The 18,615-nt window shown below is 67.0% G+C and overlaps 1 protein-coding gene across 2 annotated transcripts; it reads left to right on the top strand.

Moving 5' to 3' along the window:
• Positions 1-760: 760 nt before the first annotated feature.
• On the top strand, positions 761-16,392 carry AGAP2 (ArfGAP with GTPase domain, ankyrin repeat and PH domain 2). 2 transcript variants are annotated; one of them, XM_066567587.1, is made up of 19 exons: positions 761-981; positions 3,576-3,634; positions 4,351-4,438; positions 5,155-5,240; positions 5,314-5,455; positions 5,537-5,671; positions 6,256-6,377; positions 6,451-6,603; positions 7,379-7,465; positions 7,567-7,671; positions 7,742-7,886; positions 7,958-8,068; positions 9,044-9,190; positions 9,463-9,522; positions 9,725-9,876; positions 9,954-10,044; positions 11,898-12,120; positions 14,447-14,702; positions 15,987-16,392. In XM_066567587.1, exons 1-19 carry the CDS (start codon positions 870-872, stop codon positions 16,242-16,244), a joined length of 2,532 nt encoding a protein of 843 aa, XP_066423684.1. In that variant the 5' UTR covers positions 761-869; the 3' UTR covers positions 16,245-16,392. The 2 variants fall into 2 exon arrangements, with proteins under 2 accessions (XP_066423684.1, XP_066423685.1); XM_066567588.1 differs by lacking the exons at positions 14,447-14,702; positions 15,987-16,392 and adding an exon at positions 13,952-13,997.
• The last annotated feature ends 2,223 nt before the right edge of the window (positions 16,393-18,615 follow it).

Genomic DNA, 18,615 nt, shown 5'->3' with positions numbered 1-18,615 from the left:
GAGCCCGGCGGCCCGAGCGGCTCTTCCAGCGGCAGGACGCGCTCCGGATAAGTACGGCCGGTCCCGGCCCCCCCGGCCCCGACGCCCCCCGCCCCCGCTCGCCCGCCTCGCCCCCGGCCGTGCCCCCCAAACCCGACTCGGCCATGCTGCCCCCCCCGCCCCCCGCCGTGCCCCCCAAACCCGACCCGGCGCTGTTGCCGCCCCCCGCGCCCCCGGCCGTGCCCCCCAAACCCGACCCGGCGCTGTTGCCGCCCCCCGCGCCCCCCGCCGTGCCCCCCAAACCCGACCCTTCGCTGCTGCCCCCCCCTCTGCCGGCCGTGCCCCCCAAACCCGACCCCCGGGGGGCCAAGGGCACCTTGGAGGGGCCGGGGCACCGCGCTCTGGCCGCCCTGGACATCCCCCAGCCCGCCGGGACCCCCCGGCGCCCCCTGCTCAGCCAGGCCACCTGGGGGGGCCCCGAGGGTCCCCCGGAGGGAGCCAGGGCCCCCCCGCCGCCCCTGGACCCCCCCACGGGCTCCCCGCACCCCTCGGCCGGCGCTCGCCGCCTCCGCCTGGCCGGCCCCAAGCCCCCCAAAGCGGCGGCGGGCGGCGGGGGGAGCCGCGGGACCCCCGAGCCCCGGGCGGGCAAAGCCCCCGGCAAAGGCGCCGGCAGCCGCCTCTCGTGGCCCGAGGGAGAGGGGAAGGGGCGCCCCAAGGCGGGGGGCAAGAGCGAGGGGCCCCCCCGGGCCCGGCTGTCCCCCAGCAAGGGCAAGAGCAAGACCCTGGACTACAGCGACCTCCAGCCGGGGGTCCTGGTGCCCGCCCCCGCCCCCGAGACCGGGCTCAAGCGGGGACGCGAGGGGGGTCGCGCCTCCACCCGCGACCGAAAGATGCTCAAGTTCATCAGCGGCATCTTCACCAAGAGCCCTGCGGCGACCCCCACCCACCCCGCGCCCCCCTGGTCTCCCCCCGGCGCCGAGCCGGCCGGGGGCACCCCGCACAGTGAGTACCGGCCCGGGGCAGCCCCGGCCGTGCTCGGTGTCCCCGCGGCCCTCGGGGAGCCGGGGCAGGGGTGGTGGTGCCCGCTGAGGCCGCGGGGCTGTGCCTCAGTTTCCCTGGCGGGCGGAGGAAGCGCCCGGACCCCCGGGGCCCGTGGGGGGCAGCAGGACCCGTCTGTGGCTGTGGGGTACGGGGGGGGTGTGGGGTTCAGGGGGCTCTGACCCCCGGGCTGAGCTGTGGGTTCAGGGGGGCTGTGGAGAGGGGGCTGTGGGGTTCAGGGGGAGCTGTGACCCCCGGGCTGCGCTGCGGGGCTCGGGGGGCTGTGGGGTACAGGGGGGGCTGTGGGGTTTTAGGGGAGCTGTGGGGTACAGGGGGGGCTGTGGGGTTCAGGGGGAGCTATGAGGTACAAGAGGGGCTGTGAGGTTTTAGGGGGTCTGTGGGGTATAGGGGGCTGTGACTCCCGCGCTGGGCTGTGGGGTTCAGGGGGGCTGTGAGAAGGGGTCTGTGGGGTTTTAGGGGGTCTGTGGGGTATAGGGGGCTGTGACTCCCGGGCTGGGCTGTGGGGTTCAGGGGGGCTGTGGGGAGGGGGCTGTGGGGTTTTAGGGGGGCTGTGACCCCCGGGCTGTGCCGTGTTTGTGCCCTGGGCTGATGTGACCTCCCCACTTTGGCGGTGTCCGGTGTTGGCCGTGGGGGGATCCCCATGGTGGGGATCCCGTGCCTCAGTTTCTCCACTGGAGGAACTCCACGGGGGTCAGACGCGACCCCCACCTCCGTCGTTCTGTCCCGCCATCCATCCGTCCGTCTGTCCTCGCCTCCATCCGTGCGTCACACCCGTGCATCCTGTCCCCCATCTGTCCGGCCCCCCCGCGTCCTTCTGTCCCCCCCCCCGGCATCCCCTGTCTGCCTCACGCACCTTGGCACCGCGGGGTGCGTGGGCAGCACCTGCAGGGCCGGGGGTGGCACTCGGTGACAATGCGAGGGGTGACAGGCAGCAGCCTTAACCCTTTCCCGGCTGGCACGGACCCGGCTCCGCGCTGGGGGCACAAACTGAGGCACAGAAGGGGGGGGGGGGGCACCTCTGACCGTGTCCTGCCTCAGTTCCCCCTTGGTGGTGCCACCACTGCCCAGAGGGGCTGGGGATGCCAGGTGGGAGATGTGGGGGGCACAGGGCACGTCCTTGTGCCACGCCAGGTGCTTGTGCCACGCCGTGTCCTTGTGCCATGTCCTGTCCTTGTGCTGTGTCCTGTCCTCACGCCACACCATGTCCCAGTGCCACGCCAGGTGCTTGTGCCACGCCGTGTCCTTGTGCCACGCACGCTGTGCTCTGGTGCCACCGCAGCCTCGTGCTGTGTCCCCGTGCCATGTCCTGTCCTCGTGCCATGCCATGTCCCAGTGCCACACCATGTCCTTGTGCCACACAATGTCCTCGTGCCGTGCCATGTCCTGTCCTCATGCCACCGTGTCCCAGTGCCACGCCATGTCCCTGTGCCACGCTGCCACGCCGTGTCCTGGCATCCATCGTGTCCCTGTGCCACACCTTGTGCTCACACCACGCTGCATCCTCGGGCCTGAGGCTGTCGTGCACCACTGGCATCGTGTCCCCATGCCCATCGTGTGCTGGAATCCTTGTGCCACCCCACATCCCCCTGCCATGCTGTGTCCTGGTGCCCATCGTGTCCTCAAGCCACATCCTTGTGCCACGCCGTGTCCCAGTGCCACGCTGTGTCCCCATGCCATGTCCTGTCCTCATGCCACACCATATCCCAGTGCCACGCTGCCACGCCGTGTCCTGGTGTCCATCGTGTCCCCGTGCCCATCGTGTGCTGGAATCCAGGGTGTCCTTGTGCCACCCCACATCCCCCTGCCGTGCTGTGTCCTGGTGCCCGTGGTGTCCTCATGCCACATCCTTGTGCCACGCTGTGTCACGGTGCCTGTCACGGCCTGGTGGCTCCCATTGTGTCCCCATGCCACACCACACCATGATGCCACACCGTGCCCTCAAGGCTGTCACATCCTGGAGTCTGTTGTGTCCCCATGCCACACCACATCCCTGTGCCACCCAGTGTCCCAGTGCCTGTCACGGCCCGGTGGCCCCCACTGTCCCCATGCCACACCACGTCCTGATGCCACACCGTGCCCTCACAGCTGTCACATCCTGGAACCCGTTGTGTCCCCACGCCACACCACATCCTTGTGCCACCCGGTGCCCGTCGCGGCTCCCATCGTGTCCCCATGCCACGCCGTGCTCTCCATCCCCGTGCCCACCACGTCCCCCTGCCCTCTGCCTCCTCGTGCCTTGGCACACGACGCCTCGTGCTGCCACGTCCCCGTCCGTGCCACGTGGCATCTCCACGTCCTCCCGCCGCCCCCGCGGGCCCGGCGCCGTTGCTGGGTGACAGCTGGTGGCCGCCCCCGCAGGAGCTGCTGCTGTGCTGCGGGGTGGGGGCACCCCCGGGATTGGGGCTCCTGGGGGTGCCCGGGGTTCCTGGGGGGGTGCCCGGGGTTCCTGGGGGTGCCTGGGGTTCCTGGGGGTGTCCGGGTTTCCTGGGGAGGTGCCAGGGGTTCCTAGGCTGTGTCTCACCCATCTCCCTCTGCAGAGGCCTTGGTGAACAGCCAGGAATGGACCCTGGGCCGTTCTATCCCCGAGATCCGCCTGGTGGGTTCTGTGTCCTTATGTCCCCATGTCCCCATGTCCCCGTATCCCGGGGCCACATGTCCTCGTGTCCCCGTGTACTCGTGTCCTTATGTCCCCATGTTCCCGTGTCCCCATGTCCCCTGAGGACCATGATGTCCCAATGCCCCCGTGTCCCCATGTCCCTATGTCCTCCCATGTCCTTGTGTCCTCGTGTCTCCTTGTCCCCGTGTCCTCGTGTGCCCATGTCCCCGTGTCCCCATGTCCCCCCTGTGTCCCCTGAGGACTATGTCCCCATGTCCCCATGTCCCTGTGTCCCTGTGTCCCCGTGTCCCCATGTCCCCATGTTCCCATGTCCCCATGTCCCCATGTCCCTGTGTCCCCATGTCCCCCCTGTGTCCCCTGAGGATTATGTCCCCATGTCCCCATGTCCCTGTGTCCCTGTGTCCCCGTGTCCCCATGTCCCCATGTTCCCATGTCCCCATGTCCCCATGTCCCCATGTCCCCCCTGTGTCCCCTGAGGACCATGTCCCCATGTCCCCATGTCCCTGTGTCCCTGTGTCCCCATGTCCCCGTGTCCCCTGAGGACCATGTCCCCATGTCCCCATGTCCCTGTGTCCCCATGTCCCCATGTCCCCATGTCCCCGTGTCCCTGTGTCCCTGTGTCCCTGTGTCCCCGTGTCCCCGTGTCCCCTGAGGACCGTGTCCCCAGCCATCCTGACTCCCCTCTGCCCACCCAGGGTGTCCTGGGCAGCAGCAAGAGTGGGAAGTCGGCGCTCGTCCATCGATTCCTCACCGGCTCCTACGTGGGCTTGGAGCCCACTGAGAGTGAGTGGTCACGGGGAGGATGTGGGCAGGGGATGGATGTGACCATGGGATGGACATGACCATGGGATGGACGTGACCATGGGCAGGGGATGGACACAGCCATGGGCAGGGGATGGATGTGACCATGGGCAGGGGATGGATGTGACCATGGGCAGGGGATGGATGTGACCATAGCATGGACATGACCACGGGCAGGGGACGGATGTGACCATGGGATGGACGTGACCATGGGCAGGGGATGGACACAGCCATGGGCAGGGGACGGATGTGACCATGGGATGGACGTGACCATGGGATGGACACGACCATGGGCAGGGGATGGATGTGACCATGGGATGGACGTGACCACAGGCATGGAATGGACATGACCATGGATATGGCATGAATGTGACCATGGACATATCACGGGGGTGGATTCAGTGATGGAGTGGCCATGGGGATGGAGATGGAGGAGTGGACATATCCATGGAGCTGGGCATGGGATGGACATGTGGTGGGGCTAGGCATGACCACGGGATGGACACGGTCATGGAATGGACAAGGTCACGATGCTGGGCATGGACAGGTGTGGAGATGGTGAAGGGGATGGACATGGGAACTTTTGGGGTCAAAGTGCTGGTCACACCTGGTGCTGGGCATGGCCATGGGAGGTTCCATCCATGTGGGCAGAGCAAACCTGCAGGGTCCCCCCCTTCCCCTCCCCTCCCCCACTGCAGGTGGCCAGTTCAAGCGTGAGGTGACCGTTGATGGCCAGAGCCACCTCCTGCTCATCCGGGAGGAGGCCGGCGCCCCGGACGCCCAGGTACGAGGGGACCGGGGCCCGGGGGGGCCACGCTGGCCAGAGCCGAGCCCTGACCCCCCCCGTGGCCCCCCAGTTTGCCAGCTGGGCGGACGCCGTCATCTTCGTCTTCAGCCTGGAGAGCGAGAGCAGCTTCGAGGAGGTGACGCAGCTGCACGCGCTGCTCAGCGACCTGCGCGGCACCAGCGACGTGGCCCTGGCGCTGGTGGGCACCCAGGGTGAGCCAGGGGGACACGGGGGGCTCTGTGGGGGTGGGAGCAGCACGGGGCACCCCCGGGTGACCCCCCCTGGCTCCCCAGACAAGATCAGCTCGTCCAGCCCGCGGGCGGTGGAGGACGCGCGCGCCCGGGCGCTCTGCGGGGATGCGCGGCGCTGCCTCTACTATGAGACCTGTGCCACCTACGGCCTCAACGTGGACAGGGTCTTCACCGAGGGTGGGTGACTGTCCTCTGGGGGGGCTGGTGACATAGTGAGGGGGGGACAGCGACCAGAGTGTGATGGGGACCGTGGCCAGGTGGGATGGGCGCAGTGACCTGGTCAGACAGGGATGGTGGCCAGCGTGGGATCACATCCGGGTCCCCACAAGGGAGTGGTGGCCACAGGGCATTGTCTAGGTGGGACAGGGACCGTGTCCAGGTGGGATGGGGACAGTGGACAGGGCAGTGCAGGGGACAGTGTCCAGGTGGGGCAGACCCATGGCTGGGTAGGTCAGGGACCATGTCCACCCCTGTGGGATGGGGGCAGTGTCCAGGTGGGATGGGGACAGTGGCCAAATGGGATGAGGATGAGGACCATGTCCAGCTGGGATGGGGCTCCTGCCCAGGTGGGATGAGGACCATGTCCAGGTGGGATAAGGATGAGGACCATGTCCAGGTGGGATAAGGATGAGGACCATGCCCAGGTGAGATGGGGACCATGCCCAGCTGGGATGGGGATGGCGCCCATGTCCAGGTGTGGGTACCCCGGCCGGTGCCAGGGCAGGCTGGGGCCCGGCCCTCCTGACTCAGGCTCCCTGCAGTGGCCCAGAAGGCCGTGGCGCTGAAGAAGCAGCAGCAGCTGATGGCGTCCTGCAAGTCCCTGCCCAGCTCCCCGAGCCACTCGGCCGCCTCCACCCCAGTAGGGGGGGTCCACCCCAGCCAGGTAACCCCCAGGTAACCCCCAGCCCCCTCCCCAGCCCCGGGCACAGCCCAAGGCTGACCCTGTGTCCTCCCAGACCAGCAATGGTGGCCACACCAGCGACTACTCATCCTCGCTGCCCTCCACGCCCAACGTGAGCCACCGGGAGCTGCGCAGTGAGACCCCGGCCCCGCTGGGCACCCCCAGCTCGCTGCACCGCGGGGCCAAGCGCCGCACCAGCCTCTTCGCCGTGAGTGCACCGCGGGCACCGGGGGCACCCTGGCATGGCGGCGGTGACACGGGGGGTGTGACATGCTGGGTGTCCCCTTGGCGGTGTTGCCCAGAATGTCATCCTGACAGGGTGGTGGCAGCAAGGGACGTGTGGCAGCCCAGGTGTCCCCTGGAAGGGTGGTGACATTGAGGGGTGCAGGGCATCTCAGTTGTCCCCTTGGCATGGTGGTGGTGGCACTGAGGGACATGTGAGCATCTAGCATGGGAGTGGGGGGCACGCAGGGCACCCAGGATGCGCTTCTGATATGTACTCCAGCAGGGTGGTGGGGACACCTGACATCCCTAGTGACATGCTGGTGGTGGTGGTGGCACTGAGGGACACATGGGCACCCAGGATGTCCCCAATGTGGGGCTTCTGATGTGTCCTCCAGCAGGATGGTGGGGACACATGGCATCCCTAGTGCCCCTCTGGGACATGGTGGTGGCACTGAGGGACACGTGGGCATCCAGTGTGGGAGTGGGGGGCACACAGGGCACACAGGGTGGGCTTCTGATGTGTCCTCTAGTAGGGTAGTGGTGACACATGGCATCCATAGCACCCCTGTGACATGGTGGTGGTGGCACTGAGGGACGCGTGGGCACCCAGGGTGTTCCCACCATGGGGCCGCGGTGCTGGGGTCTGTGGCACCCCAACGTCCCCACCACCAGGCTGCAGCAGTGGGGGACATGTGGGCACGCCAGTGTCCCCAGCTGTGCCCCGAGTGCCACCCCGTGTCCCGTCCCCGTGCCCACAGACGCGCCGTGGCAGCGACTCCGAGAAGCGCAGCCTGGACAGCCGAGGCGAGGGCGCCGGCAGCGGCCGTGCCATCCCCATCAAGCAGGTGGGTGGTGGCGGTGGCAGGAGGCTGTGGCTGTGTCCCAGTGTCCCCTGTGTCCCCTGTCCCAGTGTCCCCTGTGTCCCCTCACTGCTCCCTGTCCCCAGAGCTTCCTGCTGAAGCGCAGCGGCAACTCCCTGAACAAGGAGTGGAAGAAGAAATACGTGACCCTGTCCAGCAACGGCCTCCTCTTCTACCACCCCAGCATCAACGTGAGCATCCCCGTCCCCCCGTGTCCCCAAAGGGTGGCAGAGCCCGGTGTCACCCTCGCTGTCCCCCCAGGACTACATCCACAGCACACACGGCAAGGAGATGGACCTGCTGCGCACCACGGTCAAGGTGCCGGGGAAGCGCCCGCCCCGCGCCATCTCTGCCTGCGGCCCCTCGGCCAGCATCAATGGGCTGCTGAGAGACCCCGAGCCCGCCGGTGAGCCCCGGGGCACCGCGGGTGGGGGGACACCCCGGGCACGCCGGTGACACCGTCCCTCGCCCTTGCAGCCACCGTCCCCTCGGTGGGGCTGAGCCTGCCCCCAGAGCCGGGGCTGAAGGTGGTGGGCAAGGGGTCCCTGCAGCGCTGCGCCTCCGCCTCCGGCGCCAAGCTGGCCTCAGGTGAGTGACACCGGCACGGGCAGGGACACTGCCACCTCCCGGGCCACCCACAGGGACATCCCCATGGTGGCCCCACTGAGCACGGTGACTCCTGAGCAGCTGGTGGCCCTTGGTGGCCCTGGTGGCCTTGGAGGCCACGGTAAACCTGGTGGTCCTGGTGAGCCCAGGGACCAGGTGGCCCTTGGTGGCCCTGGTGACCACAGTGAGCTGAGGGACCTGGTGGCCCTTGGTGGTCCTGGTGGTTCTGATGGTTCTGGAGGCCACAGTAACCCTGGTGGACTTGGTGAGCCCAGGGATCTGGTGGCCCTTGCTGACCCCGGTGACCACAATAACCCTGATGGTCATGGTGAGCCCAGGGACCAGGTGGCCTTTGGTGGCCCTGGTGATTTTGCTGGCTCCAGAGGCCACAATAACCCTGGTGGTCCTGGTGAGCCCAGGGACCTGGTGGCCCTTTGGTGGTGCCAGTGGCCACAGTGAAACTGCTGGCCCTGGTGGCACATGGACCTGGGAGTCCCAGAAGCCACAACGAACCTGGTGAGCCTGGTGAGCCCAGTGGCCCTGGTGACCCCCATAACTCTGGTGAGCCGAAAGGCTCTTGTGGCCCTGGTGGCCCCAGGTGTTTTGGTAAGACCAATGAACTTGGTGGCCTTGGGGTGGCAGTGAGATCAGTGACCCTGGTGAGCTCTGATGGCCCCAGTATGCCCAGCAGCTCTGGGGGACTTGTAACCCTGGTGACCCCAGTGAGTCCAGTGGCCCTGGTGGCCCAAATGGACTTGGTGACCCTGATAGCCCTGACCTGGGTGGCCCAAGTGGACTTGGTGACCCTGATAGCCCTGGCCTGAGTGCTTCTGATGGGCTTGGTGACCCTGGTGGCCTCAGTGCTCCTGGTGAGCTTCCTGCTCCTTGGGAGCCAGGTGGCCCCGGTGACGCCGGTGTCCATGGTGTCCCCAGTGTCCCACGTGTGTGTCTTGGCAGAGTCCCCGCTGTCCTTCGAGGCCGTGTCCAGCCCTGGCAGCGCTGGCAGGGACCCTCCACCCTCGCCCCTGGTGGACAGGAAGAAGCACCGGAGGAAGAAGCTGATGACGCCGTCCAAGACCGAGGGCTCGGGTGGGCAGGCAGAAGGTGGGTGCCACAGCCATGTGTCCCCAGCCCCAGTCCCCCACGGCACAGTGGGGACAAGGCCACCGTCCTCCACGGCAACGACGCCCCGGAATTCGGGGGGATCTGGGCTGATGCTGCCCCTCACCCCCCGGCCACGCTCAGCCACGCTGTCCACGCACCCCCCTCGCTCTGCCACTGCCTGCCACCTTCTGCACCGTCCCCAGGGCTTCGTGGGCCCCCCTGACTCTGTCCCCGTTTCCTCTCTCTACTCCTGCTGCCCGGACCCTCCGCAGCCAAGCGCAAAATGTGGAAATTAAAAAGTTTTGGTAGTTTAAGAAATATTTATAAAACAGGTAACGTGGCGTGAGCGGTGCCTCCCGTGCATGTGGCTGTGCCCCCCTTGCCTGCTGCCAGCACACCCCAGCAGGGGTGGGGACCTCTGGGGAGCGGGGTGGGCAGGATTTGGGTGCCAGGGGTGGGTTTGGGGGGCTGGGACAGCAGTGGGTGCCAGAGCCCCCCATCCCAGCGCCCCCCCGGGGGTCTCTGGTCCCGCAGAGGAGGAGAACTTTGAGTTCCTGATCGTGTCGAGCACGGGGCAGACGTGGCACTTTGAGGCCGGCAGCTTCGAGGAGCGCGACGCGTGGGTGCAGGCCATCGAGAGCCAGATCCTGGCCAGCCTGCAGTGCTGCGAGAGCAGCAAGAACAAGGTGGGACCTCGGCGGCGGGGCTGGCAGGGCGGCCGTGCCACCCCCCTGCCCCTCTCACCCCCTGTGCCCCCCTCCAGGCGCGCATGGACAGCCAGAGCGAGGCCGTGGCCATCCAGGCCATCCGCAACGCCCGAGGGAACTCGCTCTGCGTGGACTGCGGGGCACCCAGTGAGTCTGGGGACAATGGGGGACAGTGGGGGGGACATGAGGGGACATGAGGGGACATCAGTTCATGGGACATGAGGGGACATCAGGTCATGGGACAGCAGTGCCCGTGGGAACTCGCTCTGCGTGGACTGCGGGGCACCCAGTGAGTCTGGGGGACAACTGGGGACAATGGGGGACAACAGGGGGCACGGGGGGCCGTGGGACATGAGGGGACATCCATTCATGGGACATGAGGGGACATCCATTCATGGGACAGCAGTGCCCGTGGGAACTCACTCTGCATGGACTGCGGGGCACCCAGTGAGTCTGGGGGGACAATGGGGGACAATGGGGGGACATGAGGGGACATGAGGGGAGATCAGTTCATGGGACATGAGGGGACATCCATTCATGGGACATGAGGGGACATCAGGTCATAGGACAGCAGTGCCCATGGGAACTCACTCTGCGTGGACTGCAGGGCACCCAGTGAGTCTGGGGGGACAATGGGGGACAACAGGGGGCACGGGACGTGGGACATGGGGGGACATCAGGTCATGGGACATGAGGGGACATCAGTTCATAGGACAGCAGTGCCCGTGGGATCTCGCTCTGTGTGGACTGCGGGGCACCCAGTGAGGCTGGGGGACAATTGGGGACAATGGGGGACAACAGGGGGCACAGGGGGGCGTGGGACATGGGGGGACATCCATTCATGGGACATGGGGGGACATCAGTTCATAGGACAGCAGTGCCCATGGGAACTCACTCTGCATGGACTGCAGGGCACCCAGTGAGTCTGGGGGGACAATGGGGGACAATGGGGGGGACATGAGGGGACATGAGGGGAGATCAGTTCATGGGACATGAGGGGACATCCATTCATGGGACATGGGGGGACATCAGGTCATAGGACAGCAGTGCCCATGGGAACTCGCTCTGTGTGGACTGCGGGGCACCCAGTGAGTCTGGGGGGACAATGGGGGACAGCAGGGGGCATAGGAGGGCGTGGGACATGGGGGGACATCCATTCATGGGACATGGGGGGACATCAGTTCACGGGACAGAGGTGCCCTGCAGAGCCCTGACCCCAGGTGTGGTGCCACGGGGTGAGATTGTGCCACGGGCCATGGGCCACCTGGCAGCTGGGGCGAGGGAGGACTTGGGCCACGTGATGGCATGTGTGACACGTGTGACACGGTGCCGTGGGTCACATGATGTCCTGGGTTGGGTGTTGGCATGGACCACACGGTGCCATGGGTCACACCATGCCAGGGTCACACAATGCCATGGGACACGTGATGCCATGGGTGACATGATGCCACTCAGTTCCATGGGCCACACCGTGCCAGGGTCACACAACGCCATAAGCCACACAATGTTGTGGGGACATAATGACATGGGTGACACAATGCCACGCGGTGCCATGGGTCACACAATGGATGGCACGGTCCACACAGTGCCATGGGTCACACCATGCCAGGGTCACACAATGCTGTGGGACATGATGCCATGGGTGACATTGATGCCACGTGGTGCCATGGCCCACACGATGGATGGCAGAGGAGACACAGTGCCATGGGCCACACTGTGCTAGGGTCACACAATGCCATAAGCCACATAATGCCATGGGGGACATGATGCCATGGGTGACACGATGCCACATGGTGCCATGGCCCACACGATGGATGGCACAGGTCACACCATGCCAGGGTCACGCAATGCCATGGGACATGTGATGCCATGGGTGACACGATGCCACGCGGTGCCGTGGGTCATGCTGTGCCAGGGTCACACCGTGTGTCACACTGCGTCCCACCGCGGGGACCCCAGGGGTGCCACATCTCACCCAGCACCCCCTGCTCACCCCGCAGACCCCACGTGGGCCAGCCTGAACCTGGGTGCCCTGATCTGCATCGAGTGCTCGGGCATCCACCGCAACCTGGGCACGCACGTGTCGCGCGTGCGCTCGCTGGACCTGGACGATTGGCCCCGCGAGCTGACCCTGGTGCTCTCGGCCATCGGCAACGCCACCGCCAACAGCATCTGGGAGCAGAACCCCCGCGGGCGCTGCAAGCCCACGCACGAGTCCTCCCGGTGGGTGCGCCCTGCCCCGTGTGCCCCAGTGTCACCCCCTTGTCACTGTGTGCCCCAGTGTCACCCTTGTCCTTGTGTGCCCCAGTGTCACCTCTTGTCACTGTGTGCCCCCAGTGTCGCCCTTGTCACTGTGTGCCCCAGTGTCACCCCCTTGTCACTGTGTGCCCCAGTGTCACCCTTGTCCTTGTGTGCCCCACTGTCACCTCTTGTCACTGTGTGCCCCCAGTGTCACCCCTGCCCTGTGTGCCCCCAGTGTCACCCCCTTGTCCTTGTGTGCCCCAGCGTCACCCCCTTGTCACTGTGTGCCCCAGTGTCACCCCTGCCCCGTGTGCCCCAGCGTCACCCCCTTGTCACTGTGTGACCCAGTGTCACCCTTGTCACTGTGTGACCCAGTGTCACCCCTGCCCTGTGTGCCCCCAGTGTCACCCCCTGCCCTGTGTGCCCCCAGTGTCACCTCTTGTCACTGTGTGCCCCCAGTGTCACCCCCTTGTCACTGTGTGCCCCAGTGTCACCCCTGCCCTGTGTGCCCCCAGTGTCACCCCCTTGTCACTGTGTGCCCCCAGTGTCACCCTTGTCCTTGTGTGCCCCAGTGTCACCTCTTGTCACTGTGTGCCCCCAGTGTCGCCCTTGTCACTGTGTGCCCCAGTGTCACCCCTGCCCCATGTGCCCCAGCGTCACCCCCTTGTCACTGTGTGACCCAGTGTCACCCCTGCCCCGTGTGCCCCAGTGTCACCCCCTTGTCACCGTGTGCTCCAGTGTCACCTCTTGTGCCTGTGACACCACATGGCCCTGTGCTCTGTGCTGCCATGATGCCACCCTGTCATTCCTGATGGTGCCATGTGTCCCTTGTGTCCCCTATGCCACCATGATGGCACCCTGCCATCCCTGATCTCACCACATGTCCCTTATGTCCCCTATGTCACTGTGACGCTGCCCTGCCATCCCTGATGCCACCACAAGTTCCTGTCCCCTATGCCACCACGATGCCACCCTTCCCTCCCCGATGCCCTATGTCCCCACCCCGTGTGTCACCGCTGTGCCACCCCACGGACTCTGATGCCCCTTCTCCTCACGTCAATGCGGTGCCACCCCACGTACCCAATGCCCCCGTGTCCCCACCCTGCTGTCCCTTGTGACCCCACGACCCAGCAATGCCACACTGACACCCCTGCCCTTCCTGATACCCCTGTGTGGCACCTCCCGTGCCACCCTGCTGCCACCCTCTGTCCCTGGCCCTCAGGTGTCCCCCCTGCTCTCACTCTCCCTGTCCCTGCGGTGCCACTGTGCGCCCCTGCCACCTTTGTGTCCCCACTGCCACACCCCTGAGTCCTCACACCCTCTCTGTGCCCAGGGAGCAGCAGGAACTGCAGCTCTGTGTCCCCGTGGTGCCACTCTGCTGTCCCTAACACCCTGTGTCCCCCTGTGTCCCCATGCCCCCATGCCCAGGGAGGAGCGGGAGTTGTGGATTTGTCCCCAGCTCCCCGTGTCCCCCGTGTAACCATGCCCAGGGAGGAGTGGGAGTTGCAGATGTGTCCTTAACTCCCTGTATCCCCACGTCCCCGTGTCCCCATGGCCCCTCTGTGCCCAGGGAGGAGCAGGAGTCGTGGATGTGTCCGTAACTCCCCATGTCCCCTGTGTGCCCTGTGTGCCCTGTGTCCCCCGTGCCCAGCAAGGAGAGGGAGTTGTGGATCTGTCCCTAACTCCCCGTGTCCCCTGTGTCCCCCACGTCCCACTGTGTCCCCATTCCCCCTCTGTGCCCAGGGAGGAGCAGGAGTTGTGGATCCATCTCTAACTCCCCATGGCCCCCATGTCCCTGTGTCCTCATGCCCAGGGAGGAGCGGGAGTCGTGGATGTGTCCCTAACACCCCATGTCCCCCTGTGTCCCCCGTGTCCCCATGCCCCCGTGCCCAAGGAGGAGCAGGAATTTTGGATTTGTCCCTAACACCCTGTGTCCCCCATGTCCCCTGTGTCACCCATGTCTTCTGTGTCCCCTGTGTCCCCATGCCCCGGCGCCCAGGGAGGAGCAAGAATCATGGATTCGTCCCCTGCTCCCCGCGTCCCCTGTGTCCCTGTGCCCCAGTGCCCAGCAAGGAGAGGGAGTTGTGGATGTGTCCCTAGTTCCTCGTGTCCCCCACGTCCCTCATGTCCCCGTGTCCCCTCTGTGCCCAGGGAGGAGCGGGAGTCGTGGATGTGTCCCTAACTCCCTGTGTCCCCTGTGTCCCCTGTGTCCCCATGCCCGCATATCCAGTGAGGAGGGGGAATTGTGGGTTTGTCCCTGACACCCCGTGTCCCCTGTGTCCCCTGTGTCCCCCTGCTCTGTGCCCAGGGAGGAGCGGGAGTCGTGGATCCGTGCCAAGTACGAGCAGCGCCTGTTCCTGGCCCCGCTGCCCGCGGCCGAGGCGCCGTTGGCCGAGCGGCTGCTGGTGGCCGTGGGCCAGCAGGACCTGCCCGCGGTGCTGCTGCTGCTGGCCCACAGCCACAAGGAGCAGCTGAACGTGCCCACGGCCGACGCCGAGCGGCGTACGGCGCTGCACCTGGCCTGCGACACCGCCCAGGTGGTGGTCACCCAGCTGCTGGTGTGGGTACGTGGGCACGGCTTGGTGGGCACGGAGGTGGGCAGGGGGGTAGCGGGGTCTTGGGGGGGGCTGTGGGGGATGTGGGGTCACCATGGGTGGTGGGGGATGGACATGAGGGGGGTGGTATGGTTGTGGGGACTGTGGGGCGGGTGTGGGGGATGTGGGGTGGTCATGGGGGATGTGGGGTGGTCATAGGGACCATGGGGTGGTCATGGGGGTTGTGGGGTGGTCATGGGGGATGTGGGGTGGTCATGGGGACCATGGGGTGGTCCTGATGGATGTGGGGTGGTCATGGGGACCATGGGGTGGTCATGGGGCATGTGGTGTGGTCATGGGGGATGTGGTGGGGTCTTGAGGGATGGGGGTTTGTCACTGGGGATATGGTGTGGTCATGGGGACACGGTGTGGTCATCAGGGCCATGGTATTGTCTTGAGGGATGTGGTGTGGTCATGGGGACCATGGGGTGGTCATCGGGGATGTGGTGTGGTCTTGAGGACTGTGGGATGGTCCTGGGGACCATGGGGTGGTCACTGGGGGCATGGTATTGTCTTGAGGGATGGGGGGTGGTCTTGGAGGATGGGGGATGGTCATGGGGACCATGGGGTGGTCATTGAGGACGTGGTGTGGACATTGGGGACTGTGGGGTGGTCATGGGGAACATGGGGTGGTCACTGGGGACATGGGGTGGTCATTGGGAACGTGGTGTGGTCTAAGGGACCATGGGGTGGTCATTGGGGATGTGGTGGGGTCTTGAGGGATGGAGGGTGGTCATGGGGACTGTGGGGTGGTCCTGAGGGATGTGGGGTGGTCATGGGGACATGGGGTGGTCATCGGGGATGTGGTGGGGTCTTGAGGGATGTGGGGTGGTCATGGGGACCATGGGGTGGTCATGGGGACCATGGGGTGGTCTTGGGAACTGTGGCATGGCCAGGAGGTGAGTGATGTGGCCACGAGGACCATGGGGTAGCTTTGGAGGATGTGGTGTGGTCACGGGGACCATGGGGTGGTGATGGGGACTACAGGGTGGTGATGGGGACTACAGGGTGGTGATGGGGGACGTGGAGTGGTCACTGGGGATCTGGTGTGGTCATGGGGGACACGGTGCGGTCCTGGGGACAATGGCATGACCATGGGGGATGTGAAGTGTCCATGGCCATCCTGGGATGTGCCACAACACCCGGGGGGACGCGGGGGCCGTGCCCCATCCCTGGGGGACCCCGCACGGCCTCTGGGGCTGTGCCAGGGTGACACGCGGTGGCTCCGCTGGTGACACCCGGCCGTGCCCGCAGTACGGGGCCGATGTGCGGGCCCGGGACGGTCACGGCCGCACCGCGCTGTTCTACGCCCGCCGCGCCGGCAGCCGCGAGTGCTCCGACATCCTGCTGCAGCACGGCTGTCCCGGCGAGGGGCCCGGCAGCCCCCCGACCCCCGGCAGCCCCCCGACCCCCGGCCCCCCGACCCCCGGCGGGCCCCCGACCCCCGGGCCCCGCCGCCGCAGCAGCTGCGCCAGCGTGGGGCCCTGCGAGCCCCGCTCTGCCCTGGTATAGCCCCGAGGGGCCCGGAGCCCCCCCCGGTGCCACCCCCGGCTGGGCGTGCCCGCGGCCCGGGCCCATCCCGGTGCCGCCGCCGGGCTCGCCCCGTGCCCACGGTTTGTACTTTTGATGCTCTATTTATTATCCTTTATTATCCTTTCCATGTCGGGGTCTCCGCTGGTCCTGTCCCCCCCCTCTCCGTGCCAGGGACCCCCACGCCTGGGGTCACAGTGATGCCACTGCCACCTTCCTGTCCCCTGCCCGGGGTATTGTGCCCCAGCGTGGGGTGGGCACAGCTGGGCTGGGGGCACTGAGGGCGGGGTCACTCCTTGCCCGTGCCGTCCCCTGTCCCTGTCACCCTCACCCCGCCGTCGTCCCCTGCTCACATCCCCCTGGCCCCGTTCCCGCGTGCTGTGTCCCCCTGCCCTTGTCACCTCCCCAAGTCACCCTGGCCACCCCCTCTGTCCCCCTGTCCCCGTGTCCCCCCGGCCCTGGCACAGCCCCGCTCGGTGGCAGGAGCAGAGCAGACCCCGACCCCCCCTCCTTTTCTACAACAACCTTTTGTACGCCCCCTCCCCCTTTCCGTGCCCTGCCACCCCCCCGTGGCCCGACCCCCCCCCCCCCCGCCCCCCGTTTCTCGGCGTCCCCTGGGGATCCCCGTTAATTTATTGCTTTGTTCAGAGATAGGATAGAGCCAGCCCCTCCCCCCGCGGGGGGGCACCGCCGGCGGGACCCCCGAGCCCCTCCCGCCGGCCTGGGGGGGCCGCCGCGCCCCCCCGTCCCGGGACCCCCCCATGAATGTAGGGGCGCCCCAGCTGTGACGCCCCCGAGACGCCCCCGCGGGGCCGGCGGGGCCGAGCCGGGGAGCCCGGGGGGGGCCGGGGGGGTGGGAGGGGTCGGTGGGGGGGGGGCCCAGGCCCGGGGGGGGCCCGGGGGGTCCGGGGGGGCCCGGGGGGCCGGGCCGTGTACAGAGACTTCATCTCTCGGGTGTGACTGTAAGTACGTGACAATGTCGGACACTGGTGCTGTGACACGGCTCGTCCTTCCAGGGGGGGCACGGGGGACATGGAGGACACGGGGGGCACCGGGGAGCACGGGGACATAGAGGGCAAAGGGGACAGGGGGGACGGGGGGAACACGGGGGCACAGGGGACACGGGGGACACGGGGGGCACGGGGGGCACTGGAGACACGGGGGGCATGGGTGACATGGGGGACACGGGGGGCACTGGAGACACGGGGATGGCAGGAACGCGGGGGGGCACAGGGGACACGAGGGGGCACAGGGGACATGGAGGACACAGGGGACATGGGGGGACACAGGGGACACGAGGGGACACAGGGGAGACGGAGAGCACAGGGGACACTGCGTGTGAGTGGCACAGGGGACATGGAGGGCACGGGGGACACGGGGATGGCAGGAACGCGGGGGAGCACAGGGGACACGGGGGCACAGTGGTGGCAGGGACGTGGGGAGGTACAAGGGACACGAGGGGGCACGGGGGACACGGGGGGACACAGGAGACATGGGGGAGCACAGGGGACACAAGGGGGCATAGGGGACATGAAGGGCACAGGGGACACGGAGGACACGGGGGGGCACAGGGGACACGAGGGTGGCAGGAATGCAGGGGCACAGGGGGCACAGCATGCGGGGGACACGGGAGGGGCACAGGGGACATGGGGGACATGGAGGGCACAGGGGACATGGAGGAGGCACGGAGGACACAGGGGACACGAGGGGACACAGGGGACATGGAGAGCACAGAGGACACGAGGGGTAGGATAGGACACAGGGGACATGGAGGGGGCACGGAGGACACAGGGGACACGAGGGGACACAGGGGACATGGAGAGCACAGGGGACACGGGGGGCACAGGGGATACGAGGGTGGCAGGAACGCGGGGACACAGGGGGCACAGCATGGGGGGACACGGTGGGGCATAGGGGACATGGAGGGCACAGGGGACACGGGGTACATGGGGGAGCACACGGGGTACATGGGGGAGCACACGGAGGACACGAGGAGGCACAGGGGACATGGAGAGCACAGGGGACACGGGGGGGCACAGGGGACACGAGGGGTAGGATGGGACACAGGGGACATGGAGAGCACAGAGGACACGAGGGGTAGGATGGGACACAGGGGACATGGAGAGCACAGGGGACACGGGGGGCACAGGGGACACAGGGGACATGGAGAGCACAAGGGACACGAGGGGTAGGATGGGACACAGGGGACATGGAAAGCACAGGGGACACGGGGGGCACAGGGGACACAGGGGACATGGAGAGCACAGGGGACACGGGGGGCACAGGGGATACGAGGGTGGCAGGAACGCGGGGACACAGGGGGCACAGCATGGGGGGACACGGTGGGGCATAG

This window comes from Molothrus aeneus, chromosome 30 (genome assembly GCF_037042795.1).
Source record: "Molothrus aeneus isolate 106 chromosome 30, BPBGC_Maene_1.0, whole genome shotgun sequence".
Classification (NCBI taxonomy): Eukaryota; Metazoa; Chordata; class Aves; order Passeriformes; family Icteridae; genus Molothrus; species Molothrus aeneus.
The sequence above is the reverse complement of the archived record's forward strand: the minus strand, read 5'-3'. Positions and strand labels throughout refer to the sequence as shown.

Coding starts and splice junctions, on each gene's coding strand:
- AGAP2 (XM_066567587.1), top strand. CDS start 870: ATGCTCAAGTTCATCAGCGGCATCTTCACCAAGAGCCCTGCGGCGACC. Junction 4,439..5,154: donor GGGCTTGGAGCCCACTGAGA/GTGAGTGGTCAC, acceptor CCCCCACTGCAG/GTGGCCAGTTCAAGCGTGAG. Junction 5,456..5,536: donor GGCGCTGGTGGGCACCCAGG/GTGAGCCAGGGG, acceptor CTGGCTCCCCAG/ACAAGATCAGCTCGTCCAGC.